We start from the raw sequence: 13,776 nt of genomic DNA, 5'->3' as shown, positions 1-13,776 counted from the left end.
TGACTAACTTTTTTGGTATTCATTCGTTTATTTCTGAACATATCAATATTTTGTAATATATGAACAATTATATTCGTATGTAAACGGATTATACTGCCTGATATCTTACAATATTCTATTACTAATTTTCACCCTATTATGGCACGGAGTTCTGATATTTAACACAACAAGCAGAATCCCAATTTTTATACATCGGCGTTGATATATAAGACAGAAGAAGCGATTCGAAAATAAACGCTGATAGAGTCTGATTTCCCGAAAGATTTGATACCGCCCCGAAAAATAAAAAACGTTCATCGGTGTTAGATCTGCTCACCATTCCCACGGGTACGCACAGAAAATGTGGATTCAGAGTCTTTTGTGCAATTTGAAGAATGAAAGTTTCGTTTTCTTGCCCGAAACGCAAAACTTACTCGATTGGATGCATAGATAAAGTAGATTTGAGCATATTTACATGTACATTATATGTAATGTTAAATATACATACATTACAATGTATATAATGTTAAGCGAAGATTTTGGTAATATCCATGTATATGGAGCTAAGCAATCGAAATTTTACGATGCTATTGATTTTAAATCATTATGCAAAATTTGATGTTATTTCTATATGATCTTCTAATAAGAATCGTTAGAAGCTAGTAAGATACAATAATAATTAAAATTTTCATGACATTAATAAATATTTAATTCAATTTATTATAATCGTTGAGATATAGTAGTGATTGCATGATTTGGTATTTCTCATAATATCTAACATATTAACAAACAAGTTTTATGATAAAAAGTGTGTCATTTTTGTTTTTTATTATAATCATATTCAGAAACAAGTTTAAATTAATTATATTTAATATATAATTCATTAATATTTTTAAAAATATAAGTACATGATTTAATTTAAATAAATTTAATAAATAGGCCAAAAATAATAGGCATCCGCATAAATAAAATAGTCCCTAAAAACCTGGATGATACTTGATTCATCAACTTTGATTACTGTTTGTTTAAAAATTTATTTATTTATTAATAATCAATTAAAAAAATCTATACATAATTACTATAAGAATTATAAAATATCTTGATATGTAATTAAGGCGTGATTTAACTTACAACGTTAAAAAATTCATTTTGTTTTCCTCATTTCATCATTTTATATATCGTGAGATTTACAATAAAACGTGAAAAATTTAATTAATTAGTTTGAATTTAATTTTATGGTTTTAGAAGTCGATATAGTTGATTTTAAATTACTTACAGCATTATTATTATTTAAAATAAAAATGACGATAAAATCGGTATTAAAGCAATAGAAATGATATGAATTCCTATTATACGTAGTTCATTATAGAGTTATTTTGTAACAGAGTCGTGACATGCAAATAAAAGATTATTCTAATTCTTAGAAGTATTTTATGTACAATTTATGCGTTGATTTTTTTCTTGTGTTGCAATACGGATAAAACTTAATCTTAATCATATAATCAAAAGATTGGGCTTGATTTTTTAAATCGCTTATATTCTAGATTTTGGTAGTAAAAAAGACGTTAAAAAAATTACATTTTTATTAGGAAGAAAATGACTTAGGTAATACGAATACATATTTGTGGGATAAAAGTATGCACTCGATACAGCTATTATGTTATTATAATTGCTTTCAAATTTCAAATAAATATTTGCATATTTGTACATATATATATTAGGGCGGTCCTTAATATGGACATTTTCGAATTTCCTTGCTCCCAAGGTCTCAAATGGTTCCAAATTTATAAAAAACAATTCTGAAATATTAATTTATATATATATATATATATATATATATATATATATATAAATATAGATAATTATATATTTAAATATAGATAATTGCGCACTATCTAAAAGTTAATATTTATTTTAATATTAACTTTTAGATAGTGCGCAATTCAATGAAACTTCGTATTGAAATAGCATGGAAAAAATTTTGAAAATTAAAAAAAAAAATTTTCAGGTATTTTGAATAAAACTCATTCATTTGTTCGCAAAATAAATTATATCTAGAAAACATTTTTAAAATTTTTGAAAAAATTTGCATGCTATTTCCATACAAAACTTTCATTGAATTGCGCACTATTTAAAAGACAATATTAAGAGCTAAAACTTCAGCGAATTGTTTTTTATCAATTTGGAACCATTTGAGCTCTTGGGAGCAAGGAAATTCTAAAATGTCCATAACAAGGACCACCATATATATATATATATATATATATATATATATATATATATATAAACAAAGTCTAATAATCGGGCATACCATCAATAAAAAACATGAATTTCTTTCAAAAATTTATTTTAAATCCATACGTTTCGGCTATAATCCTAGCCTTCATTCAGTGGAAAAATTAGTAGATCTTAGTGTTAAATTGGAAAATTTTAATAATCCATGGTATTAGGATATGGTAATGCACTACACTATGTATTATAAACATTAACTTGAAATTACACAATATTTTCACAAAATACTGATTTGAAAAAATCACAAATGGATAGTGTGTTATTCGTAGACTGGTTGAAGATGTAAAAATCTTCAAAATTTTTTTACATCTTCAACCAGTCTAAAAATCTTCAAAATTTTTTTACATCTTCAACCAGTCTACGAATAACACACTATCCATTTGTTATTTTTTCAAATCAGTATTTTGTGAAAATATTGTGTAATTTCAAGTTAATGTTTATAATACATAGTGTAGTGCATTACCATATCCTAATACCATGGATTATTAAAATTTTCCAATTTAACACTAAGATCTACTAATTTTTCCACTGAATGAAGGCTAGGATTATAGCCGAAACGTATGGATTTAAAATAAAATTTTGAAAGAAATTCATGTTTTTTATTGATGTTATGCCCGATTATTAGACTTTGTTAATACATATGTCAACATCAAATTCAGAATCATACAATATATATATATATATATATATATATATATATATATATTTATATATATAATTCATGTACCATAGAAATGATCACTCGTACAAAATCTATATATCATATGGAGCTATTGAAATGAAATAATTTATTAAATCACATCGGGCTCATTATCCAGTTCGTTCCAAATGGCTTAATAATTTTGCAGTTAATTTTGAATTCCGTATTCAAAAGCTTTTAATGACATGAGATATATCACCGGATTGCGCTCATCTCTCACTCCATCACAAAACAAGCAAAACTCTAGGTTGCGGCTCCGGCGCAGCGTGTTACGGCCAGATGGCTTTTCACATTTGATTTAATGCACGAGCCTCGGCAATCCATATCGTGTTTCCGACACACTATCGCAGACATAGACAAGTTCTTATGTTCGTGGAAACTGAAGGAAATTTAACGAGAGCTTTTTAAATCGCCTGTTTTGATCTGGAGTCTGCATGAAAACGTTTTCGCCGAGCCGAACACGGAAAATCGTATGTCAACAACGCGAACCCAATGCGACGATTCGATTGTTTGAGTTCTTAACAAAAGCTTTTGTAGCCGAAGGGGAGGTTTTATAAAAGAGTTACTTAAGAAATGTGTTAAACACTTGAACTTCAATTTTATACATTAATGTTTTTTTTAGGCGTTAAACTTTAAAAATAAAAATAATTAACAGTGATTGTTTTTTGTTGATTGTAAGCTGAAGGACCAGATAGAATTAGTGGCTCTATCGACCGTTTAAAATGTAAATATTGATTAATAACAAATAGATTTACACTTATTTATTTATAGAATATAATTTACACTGTTTGTGATAAAGTTTTAGTATTGATATAATATTGGAATATTTGAATGTGTGGATAGCTTGGCGACCGGGTTAAGACTATATTGTTAGTGCCGCCTTCAGGTATCTCGCAGGACCCCTTTTAGGTAAATCTTGAGATGCGAATTGCCTATGCGTCGTTGCAAATGTAATATTTTCTTAGAAAATATGAGTGCAGCGTTGTCACGTCTAATTTGGCGTGAACATTCTCCCCCCCTTGAAATAATATAGGGTATATGATTTCAAAATTAAAATTATAGTTCAACACTTTGAGTTAATAACAGTCTATTGGTTTGATTTATATTGTCTATGATTTTGGTAATACACAAATTCGATTAATTGCACGTTTGAGTACACCATTTTGTGTCTTGATTGTCACAACACGCACAAGTCCATCATCTCCTGGATGTGTGTCAAGAATACGCCCCAATCGCCAGTGTAGTGGAGGTAAATTGTCTTCTTTGACCACTACCATATCGCCTACCTCAGCTGGTTGCGATGGTTGAACTTGCCATTTTGTTCTTGTCTGCAGCTCCGATACGTATTCTTTGTGCCAACGCTTCCAAAAATGTTGCACAAGTTTCTGTAGTCGTTGATACCGAGAAAGCCTGTTATCAAGGGTTTCAAGCACTGATGGATCGGGAGTAGATGTTAAGGATTTTCCAATAAGAAAGTGACCAGGAGTTAAGGGATCATAGTCATTGGGTCGGAGCTTAAGGGAGAGATTGGTCTCGAGTTTAATATTGCTTCGATCTGTGTCAAAACCGTATAAAAATCTTCAAAAGTTAAAATGGCATTACCCAATACTCGCTTTAAATGAGCCTTGCACGACTTTATGCCCGCCTCCCAAATTCCTCCAAAATGAGGAGAGTTTTGTGGAATGTGCTTCCATGACACGCCTTCGTTGGTCATATCATTAACAATCTTATTTTGATTTGATTTTGTTTGCAAAAATTTATAAAGCTCCTTTAATCCTGATGCTGCGCCTATAAAATTTGTTCCATTATCGGAATAGATTTCGCGAGGTTTTCCGCGTCGCGCCATAAATCGTTTAAAAGTGGCTAAAAAACTATTCGTAGTTAAATCAGATACTAATTCGATATGTATTGCTTTTGTAACAAGGCACACGAACAAACATATGTAAGCCTTAAATTTTTTGTATCCTCTTGTTTGACGATCTCTTAATAAGATAGGACCTCCGTAATCTACTCCGCATATAAAGAAAGGTGACTGCGGTGTAACGCGATATTTAGGCAAATTGCCCATTACTGGATTAATAAATGTGGGTTTTACCTTAAAACATGTTACGCATTTTTTCACGATCGATCTTGTCAGGTTTCTGCCTCCGATAGGCCAATAAGTATTACGCAACGCATTTAATAACATCTGTGCTCCGCAATGATACAGTTTTAAATGCTCATGCCTAGTTATTAGAATAGTCAATTGATGATTTTTTGGTAGTATTATCGGATGGCATTTATCATACGGTAAATTTGAATTCTTTATCCTACCGCCGACGCGCAATATTCCATTTTTGTCTAAAAACGGTGTTAATGATTTTAATTTCGACGATTTGTGTAATGCTTCCCCACGCGCGATTATATCTATGTCTTGTTTGAATATTTCATATTGTGATATTTTTATTAACTTGTTTAGTGAATTATTGAATTCATCGACCGTGAGTGGGCCATACAGTAGTTCTTTTTCTTTCTTCTTTAGTTTTAAATTTTGTAAAAATCGATAACAAAAAGCAGTTACGCGCACGAGTTTAATAAGAGAAGAGTATAAGAAAAAATGTTCGTTATTGTTAAATTTTGTACAAGTCAAACTTGTGATTCGACTTTCGACATCAGTTTCAGGAATTGAAATATTGTCAGTTGCACGTCGCTGTGTTTCAGTTAGATTTTGTAGCCAAGATGGGCCTGCCCACCACAAGGATGAATTCAATAAATCATGTGTATAGCACCCGCGTGATATGAGGTCCGCTGGATTGTCTTCCGATCGGACATGTAGCCAGTTATTTGCGTCGGTTTTTGTTTGAATATCAGAAACTCTATTGGCAACGAAGGTTTTCCATTTATAAGATGGAGATCTTATCCACGAAAGAGTGATAGTGGAATCGCTCCAATAGAATTCTTTGTCAAACGCGATATTTAATGCACGTTTAGTTATTTGCGCAAGATTTGCTAGCAGTTGTGCCGCACAAAGCTCGAGACGGGGGAGTGTAATATTTTTTAATGGTGCTACTCGAGATCTTGCCGCTATTAGTTTGATTTTGATTTCAGAATATTTGTTAATAGACCGTGCATATATACATGCGCCGTAAGCTTGCTCTGATGCGTCAGCAAAGCCATGTAATTCTGTGTTTATACGATTATTACAAAATATATGTCTTTCAATTTTCAAATTTTTAATAGATTTTATTTCGAAACAAAACTGTTTCCATTTATTTTCTAGTTCCGAAGGAATGGGCTCGTCCCATGATAAGTTTAATCGCCATAGGCTTTGAATTATTAGTTTTGGTATGACGATAATTGGAGATAAAAAGCCCATGGGATCGTACATTTGCGCTGTTGCCGATAAAATGGATCTTTTACTAACTATTTGATTTATTCTTATATTTTTGTAGTCAAATTCAAAACTGTCTGTTACCGAATTCCAAGATATACCTAAAGTTTTAATAGTTTGTTCACCGATGTTTAAAGTTGGATTATCTGCATTTAAAAGTTTAGAATAATTAGAATTAAATTTATATAGATTGAATTTAGCTTGTTGTAAAATATTACAAAGGTTATTTTTAATAGTGAATAATTCGGATATGTTATCAGTTCCAGTTAATAAATCGTCAACGTAGAAATCATTTCTGAGAATTTCGCATTCCTTTGTATAGTTAGTTATGTTTTCTCTGGCTAACTGCTCCAAACAGCGTATGGCTAAAAACGGCGCAGAAGCTGTTCCGTATGTAACTGTATTTAATTGATAAATTTTTAATTTGCTATTAGGATTGTCCCTCCAGAATATTCGTTGCATTTTTCTGTCGTTTTCGTGAACCAAAACTTGTCTGTACATTTTTTCTATATCAGCTGTAAGTACAAACGCATGTCTTCTGAATCTTAGTATAATAGAGAAATATTGTTTTGAATTGTGGGTCCAACAAGTTGTAGTTCATTCAACGACAGGCCTGCATCGGTTTTGCAAGATGCATCGAACACTACACGCAATTTCGTTGTTAAACTGTCTGGTTTTACCACCCCGTGGTGAGGCAAATAGAAACACGTCGCGGGTTCGGAAGATTCGTTGACTTCGCTCATGTGCCCTAGTGTTATATAAGTATTCATGAAATTTTTGTATTCGTTAAATAGATTTTTGTTTGTTCGTAAACGGTTTTCAAGTGAAATAAAACGTTTAAACGCGATTTGCTTACTATTCCCTATTTTTTTATATTGTCTGTAAACGGAATTTTAACTATAAATCTCCCGTCGTTTGCCCGCGTTGTATTGGCAACAAAATGCTGTTCGCATTGTTTTTCTGATTCGGTAAAATGTTGTATATCGCTACACGCTTCCAGTTCCCAGAATTTTTGAACTTGATTTTCTAAATTAGCCGTATGATGACATATCGTAAAAGAACTGGAATTGTTGAGAGGTACGCTGCCAGCAATAACCCACCCGAACTGTGTATTTTGCAAAATAGGTCTATTTTTTCCTAGATGAATATATCCTTTACAAAATATATCCCAAAATATTTCCGAACCTATTAAAATATCGATTTTATTGCTTTTATTAAATGTGGGATCCGCTAATTTTACATAATTTGGGATATTTAAAATATTTTTATTGAATGACACCGTCGGCAAATTATTTGTTATATTATTTAAGATAAAGCAGGATAGATCTAATGAAAAGTTATTAATGCACGATTTTAAAGTAATTGTTGTTTTTGACTTAATTTGCGTTGAATTTTGATTTATTCCCCGGACTGACATATTTATTGATTGTTTATGTAAACCGAGCTCATTAGCAAACTTCTCCGTGATGAAATTGGATTGTGATCCCGAATCTAATAATACTCTACATGCTCTATATCTATTATTGCTATCTAATACGTTAATTACTGCGGTAGATAAGATGATTTGACTTGAATCATTTTCGGTATGGCACGAAACATTTTGTGGTGCATTATTAACAGCTGGTAATTGGCTTGAATCTATATGCAGAAGACTATGATGATTTGAATTACAAAAGGCACAACGATTTAAAGAAGTACATTGATCACTGTTGTGATTGTAACGTAAGCAATTCGTGCATAGTTTTAATTGATTTACTTTGCTTACTCTATCTTCTGGAGATAGTGCCCGAAAACCTTGACATTTGAACGGTGAATGAAATGGCTCTTTGCAAATTAGGCAAATATTTTTGTGATTAGTGGATGTAGCGTAAGACTTTGTATGTTTTGTGTAATTAGATTTTATATCTTTAAATTTACTAGAGTTTCCGATTCTTGTTTCAGTCGGATTAATTGCTTCTAATATTGTGCAGCGTTGATTTAAAAAATTGCTAAGTTCGGAAAATGTAACTAGTTCAGAGCCTTTATTCATTAACATCTCCCACTCTTGATGAGTTTTCTTATCAATTTTAGAAATTACAAGATAATTTAATAACCCGTCCCATTGATCGACGGGTTGTTGTAACATTTTTAAGCATCTTAAATGTTTATTAAACGCGTCTATTAGATGACGAAGGTCTTTACCTGATTCCTTATGCATTGGCGGGTGATCAAATAATTTTTTAATATGATTGTTTACGATTATTTTCTTATTTTCGAAACGCGTTTTAGTAAATCCCACGCAATTATATAATTATCGGCAGTTGCCGGTAGAGACTCTATAAGGCTTGCCGCCTCTCCTTTAACGCATGATTTTAAATAATAAAATTTTTGAGAATTACCGATGTTACAATCATTATGAATTAAAGAAGAAAACGAATCATAAAATTGTAGCCAATTTAAGTAAGAGCCGTCAAACTGAGGTAAATTGATTTGAGGTAGTTTTATGTTGTTCGAATTATTTGTTATAGTGGTGTCATTGGAATTACTATTCGAACTAGTATCTGACTTACTTGATGCTGCCTGACTAAGTTTAAGTAAAGTTGATAAACAATTATTATGTATTTCAAAAAATTCATCTAATTCTATTTCTATTAAATTATTAATTTGACTTTCGTCTTCTAGTAATGCTGTTATACTAATTACGGTATTTTCAAAGATTTCAAACAAGGGCTTCACATCATCGATAAGGCGTTTTATGTCTACAATATTTAAGTCGCAAGCAGGTAGCTCGGACATTTGCCTGCACACTTTTTCGTATTTTGTTAAACGTGTTTTAGTAACTCGCTGTTTCCTTTTGAGTTTATTTAATGATTCCATTTTGACACAGATTGAATTAAAACTCTAAATATTAAAATAAGGAAAGATTGATAGGAAGGAATGCTTGACTAACCTGATATACTCGCTGCTGCTGTGCTCGCTCGTAGGTGTAGCGCCAAAGTTAGAACTTCCTGTCTTGTTTAGAACTTTCACTTTATTTAATTTTTGATTTAGATTTAAGATTTTAATTATTTTCTTCGCACTGGTGACGCATCCGGTTCGTTTTGGACCAATGTTTTTTGTTGAAGTATAAGCTCAAGGACCAGATAGAATTAGTGGCTCTATCAACCGTTTTAAATGTAAATATTGATTGATAACAAATAGATTTACACTTATTTATTTATAGAATATAATTTACACTGTTTGTATAATAAAGTTTTAGTATTGATATAATATTGGAATATTTGAATGTGGATAGCTTGGCGACCGGGTTAAGACTATATTGTTAGTGCCGCCTTCAGGTATCTCGCAGGACCCCTTTAGGTAAATCTTGAGATGCGAATTGCCTATGCGTCGTTGCAAATGTAATATTTTCTTAGAAAATATGAGTGCAGCGTTGTCACGTCTAATTTGGCGTGAAGTAATTTATTTGCGGTTATACTTACTAATGAACAATCAAAGAGCTAGTTGCATGTATTTTGAATTATATTAATTTTACTAGTTTCATAAATATATTTGCTTTTGTATTTTTCATATAGCAAAGAAAATATGTTCATGCACAAGCATTCACTGACACTTGATCCATTTTACGCCACCCCTACTTTCAGAGTATGAGCTTCCACAAACCAGATAGAGTATTTTTGATCTTGTATTGCCTTTTTCTCTCTTTATCGTTAGTATTTGTTTTTGTTCAGTTTGATATTTTTTTATATGTTCAAACGTTTCTTTACATGTTCAGACCTCTAACCAAAAAAAAAACACAAAAACATGTCGTAACCGTGCCCACAAAATTTGTCACAACCGAACCCAACGCACTTTTGGAGGCAAATCGTCGTTATGATCAAGCTAAATTACCTAGGCAAAAACTAATTGCTGGTAATTAACTACTAATACTCAACATATTTATTCTCTTATTTTATTTCTAACCGTCCAGTTAAGGACATTTAATAAATTTGGGGAATTTACCATTGTCAGCCGTAAAGGGATATTGAATACTAAATGGAACAACTCAGTAGCTGTTTTCCCATTCGTTATATTATTAACAATATTTTATTGATAATTATATAATCTTAACTATTTACTTATAAATAATTTCTTTTAAATAATGACTAACAAGTTATTTCAATAAGTAAGTTATTTCAATCTTTATCAGGATAGTTGATGAATTGAATTCAGTGACGCTTTTCTTTTCTACCTACGTCGATAGTTCTCTGTTATAAAGGAGTTTGCATGTGAATTTGGGTGACTGATGAGCTTGTTTCTATATTTATGTGCTGTTTTTGGTATTACATCTTTTTGCTCAGCATATAGCAAAATAACAAACAAAGTAATCTTTCTGCGTACGAGTACGAGTAACAGTTATTACAAAAACAAATCGAACGTAAAAACTTACTTTTGACTCTATAAAAGCACGGTCTACAGATCATGTTAATGTCAGGCTCTCACTAAAAGCAATAATGAAAACTTGTACAAACAAACATACTATATCTTTCTCCCCTTGAACCCTTTCACAAAATCTGTACAGTTTACTTGTTATAACAACTGTCACTGCCATACACTGGCACAACCGTGTCCAGTCTTCCCTATATGTGTTATAATAATATAAAAAAAGTTAATATCCAATACTCTATAAATTTTCACATTTCATTTTATTTATACGTATAGTCTTTATTTAAAGTGTATGTACTCAGGCCATATATGTTGATTATTAAAGTGACCATACGGTCCCGGACAGTCACGGATTTCCATCTTGTGTCCCGGGTTTTTCTAAAAGCATTATTTGTCCCGAATTTGGATTTCTATCCCTGATTGTCCCGGGTTTTTGAAAAGTATAGGTCTAAATTGAATTCCCGCTCTTACTTGATAATAAAATTACAACTACCCATCAAATATTTAAAAATGATATGTACAACTAGTATGCTTATATGAAAAAGGCGGGTTAAAATAGAAATTATGGTTTTAAATATGTCTACATTCAAGTGCAGTTCTGCTCTGTTGGCTACACGTTATGTTATGTATAACAAATATGTAACCGCCGGGAAAAGTGGAGTGTCACTGATACCGCGTTAGAGTGCGTTAATGGACAGCCGGATGATGGGTTGAAATTAATATGCGAACATCATGGGGTTTTTGGATTTAATATGGATTGATGTCAGTAATTGTGCGCATAATGGATGAATATTCGATAAAGCAATATAATCCGTACTGGTGCAGGTCTGGAAGAATGAAAATATTCGTAGATACCAATCGATGCAATCACTATGAACAACAATAATAAAAGCAAGAGTTTTATTATTACCACATTGAGCTAAAAAATTGATAATAATCATAATTTGGACATAACAGTTTGAATAATATAATAGAAGAAACAATTTATATAAATTATTTTCATAACAATTCTAATTTAATGTATTGAAATTGAGCCCACTGGTGTGACCACCATCATGTCATATATGTAAAACTCCAGTACAATTACTAGAATTCTAATAATCAGCACAATAGCATTAGTTTTTTTTTTCTGATTGCTATTTAACTAATGTTAAATGTTAAAAAAAACATTGATGCAATATCTATAAACAACAACAATAATACAAGTTATTTATAATTATTAGCACATTGAGTTAAAATATTGATGAAAATTCATGAAAATAATATAGAAAAAACAATATATATGAATTTTTTTCATAAGAATTTTTATTTACTATTATTTATTTCTATTTATTTATCTTACTATAAATTATCCTACTTTCCGTAGGATAAGTTATAGTAATACCAAAAAAAATCCAAAGTGAACATTTTTGCTTATCTCCATTTTTTAAGACCTTCTGATTTTAGTATACCTTAGAAAAATAAGGATGTTTGTGTGTGTGTAATACACATACACACTATGAATGCATGTTTGGATACAATTTTTAGCCCATGATTAAAAGAGCAAATCAACCGATTTGAATGATTGAAAGCAATTTAATTTGTATTGACGGGGAGACGTGCTGATCAGTTTTTGGCGAAAATAGAGTCAGCAAAAAAAAAAAAAAATAGCAGTTCCAAAATTTTCAAAAATTTGATATTTTTTATTTCAATTTTCAAAAAATTTAAAAACTCACAAAATTGGCAAAATTGAAAATAAAACATGTTTTAAAAAATGTCGATATTGAATATCAAATTTTATTAATTTTTTTTTTGCAATTAATAAAAGTATTTATTTACATGAAAACAGATAACGCTCCGAAAATACAATGAACTCACACGACAAAATAAATGAACAACGTAAATGAATAAACAAGAGAGTGCATAAACGCTCATGATTAGCGTTTATATACAAATCGTCTTCTTTCGGAATTGCCGGAGATTTAGTATTGTTTGATTCTGACAAATGTAGTTTGCTCGTGCCGTCGTTCTGGCGCAAACATAAACAATAATATTTATTAAATTATTAGTAAAAAAATTTACTTTAAAAATTTTAATTACCAAAGAGCAATACGACAGTACGAGATTTTGAAAATTATAGACTAAATTATTGAAGCAATTATGTTGTGTCATAAAATCAAGTGTGAAATTGCTCTTTTGCCGCATAAACTGTTTCATTATTTCTTCATTTTTTATACTTTTTATGCTAAGACCATAAATGAATCGTGAAGGCAGGACATCACATAGGATATTAAAAAGTATAAGAAAGGATATTAAAAAAATTGAACTTTTAAATTGTAGACGTGGGTACAGGACAACGTCTGTCGGATCATCTAATATATATATATATATACATATATATATATATATATATATATATATATATATATATATATATATATATATTATAGAATTTATATTATATATTTAATTTATTATGGAATTAAGGAAAAAATCTACCATAAATTTCAAATTTCAAAAATTCTATGGCTTTATTCTATCACTTATATACTTTAAATGAATAACTAACTTTGAAATTCAATTTTAAAAAATCATAAAATTCTTAGAAATATGATCAGAATATGATAAGGATGAGATTTTGTTTATGTCTGTTAATTGTAAACATATATAAAGTCACTCAAATATAAAGACTTATGTTAAATCCATGAAACACAAACAATAAAATTTACAGTATTTATAATAAATATTTGAGAATATTTAAAACAATTATTATAATTTATTGATTAATTTTTAATTGATTATTAATTGTTTTCTTTTATTACCACCCATAATCTTTAATTGTTTTCTTTTATTACCACCCTAATTATAAATACAGGATGGAACATTGAGCAATTTTCCTTAAGGCACAATGCCATGTACTAGTAGTGCTATTTTATATTAATACATCTCCCATGTTTCGTGCATCTGTCTGTCACTGTCATTGTCATTGTATTTCGAAAACGGTGAGTGTTATTCCGTTGAAGATCCTAAACTTGTCTCACTCTCCGACCAC

General features: G+C 30.4%; 1 protein-coding gene across 1 annotated transcript; it reads right to left on the bottom strand.

Moving 5' to 3' along the window:
• Window positions 1-4,080: 4,080 nt before the first annotated feature.
• On the bottom strand, window positions 4,081-6,842 carry LOC113380959. Its single transcript, XM_026619980.1, has 4 exons — window positions 6,560-6,842; window positions 6,371-6,487; window positions 4,574-6,133; window positions 4,081-4,526 (listed from the first exon to the last, which is right to left on the bottom strand). The coding sequence occupies exons 1-4, from the start codon at window positions 6,840-6,842 to the stop codon at window positions 4,081-4,083; spliced, it is 2,406 nt and encodes an 801-aa protein (XP_026475765.1).
• Window positions 6,843-13,776: the final 6,934 nt, after the last annotated feature.

Source organism: Ctenocephalides felis, unplaced genomic scaffold (genome assembly GCF_003426905.1).
Source record: "Ctenocephalides felis isolate EL2017-DRISC unplaced genomic scaffold, ASM342690v1 CF-g0.4_SCAFFOLD_02485, whole genome shotgun sequence".
Taxonomy (NCBI): domain Eukaryota; kingdom Metazoa; phylum Arthropoda; class Insecta; order Siphonaptera; family Pulicidae; genus Ctenocephalides; species Ctenocephalides felis.
This window is presented reverse-complemented; position numbering and strand designations above follow the sequence as displayed.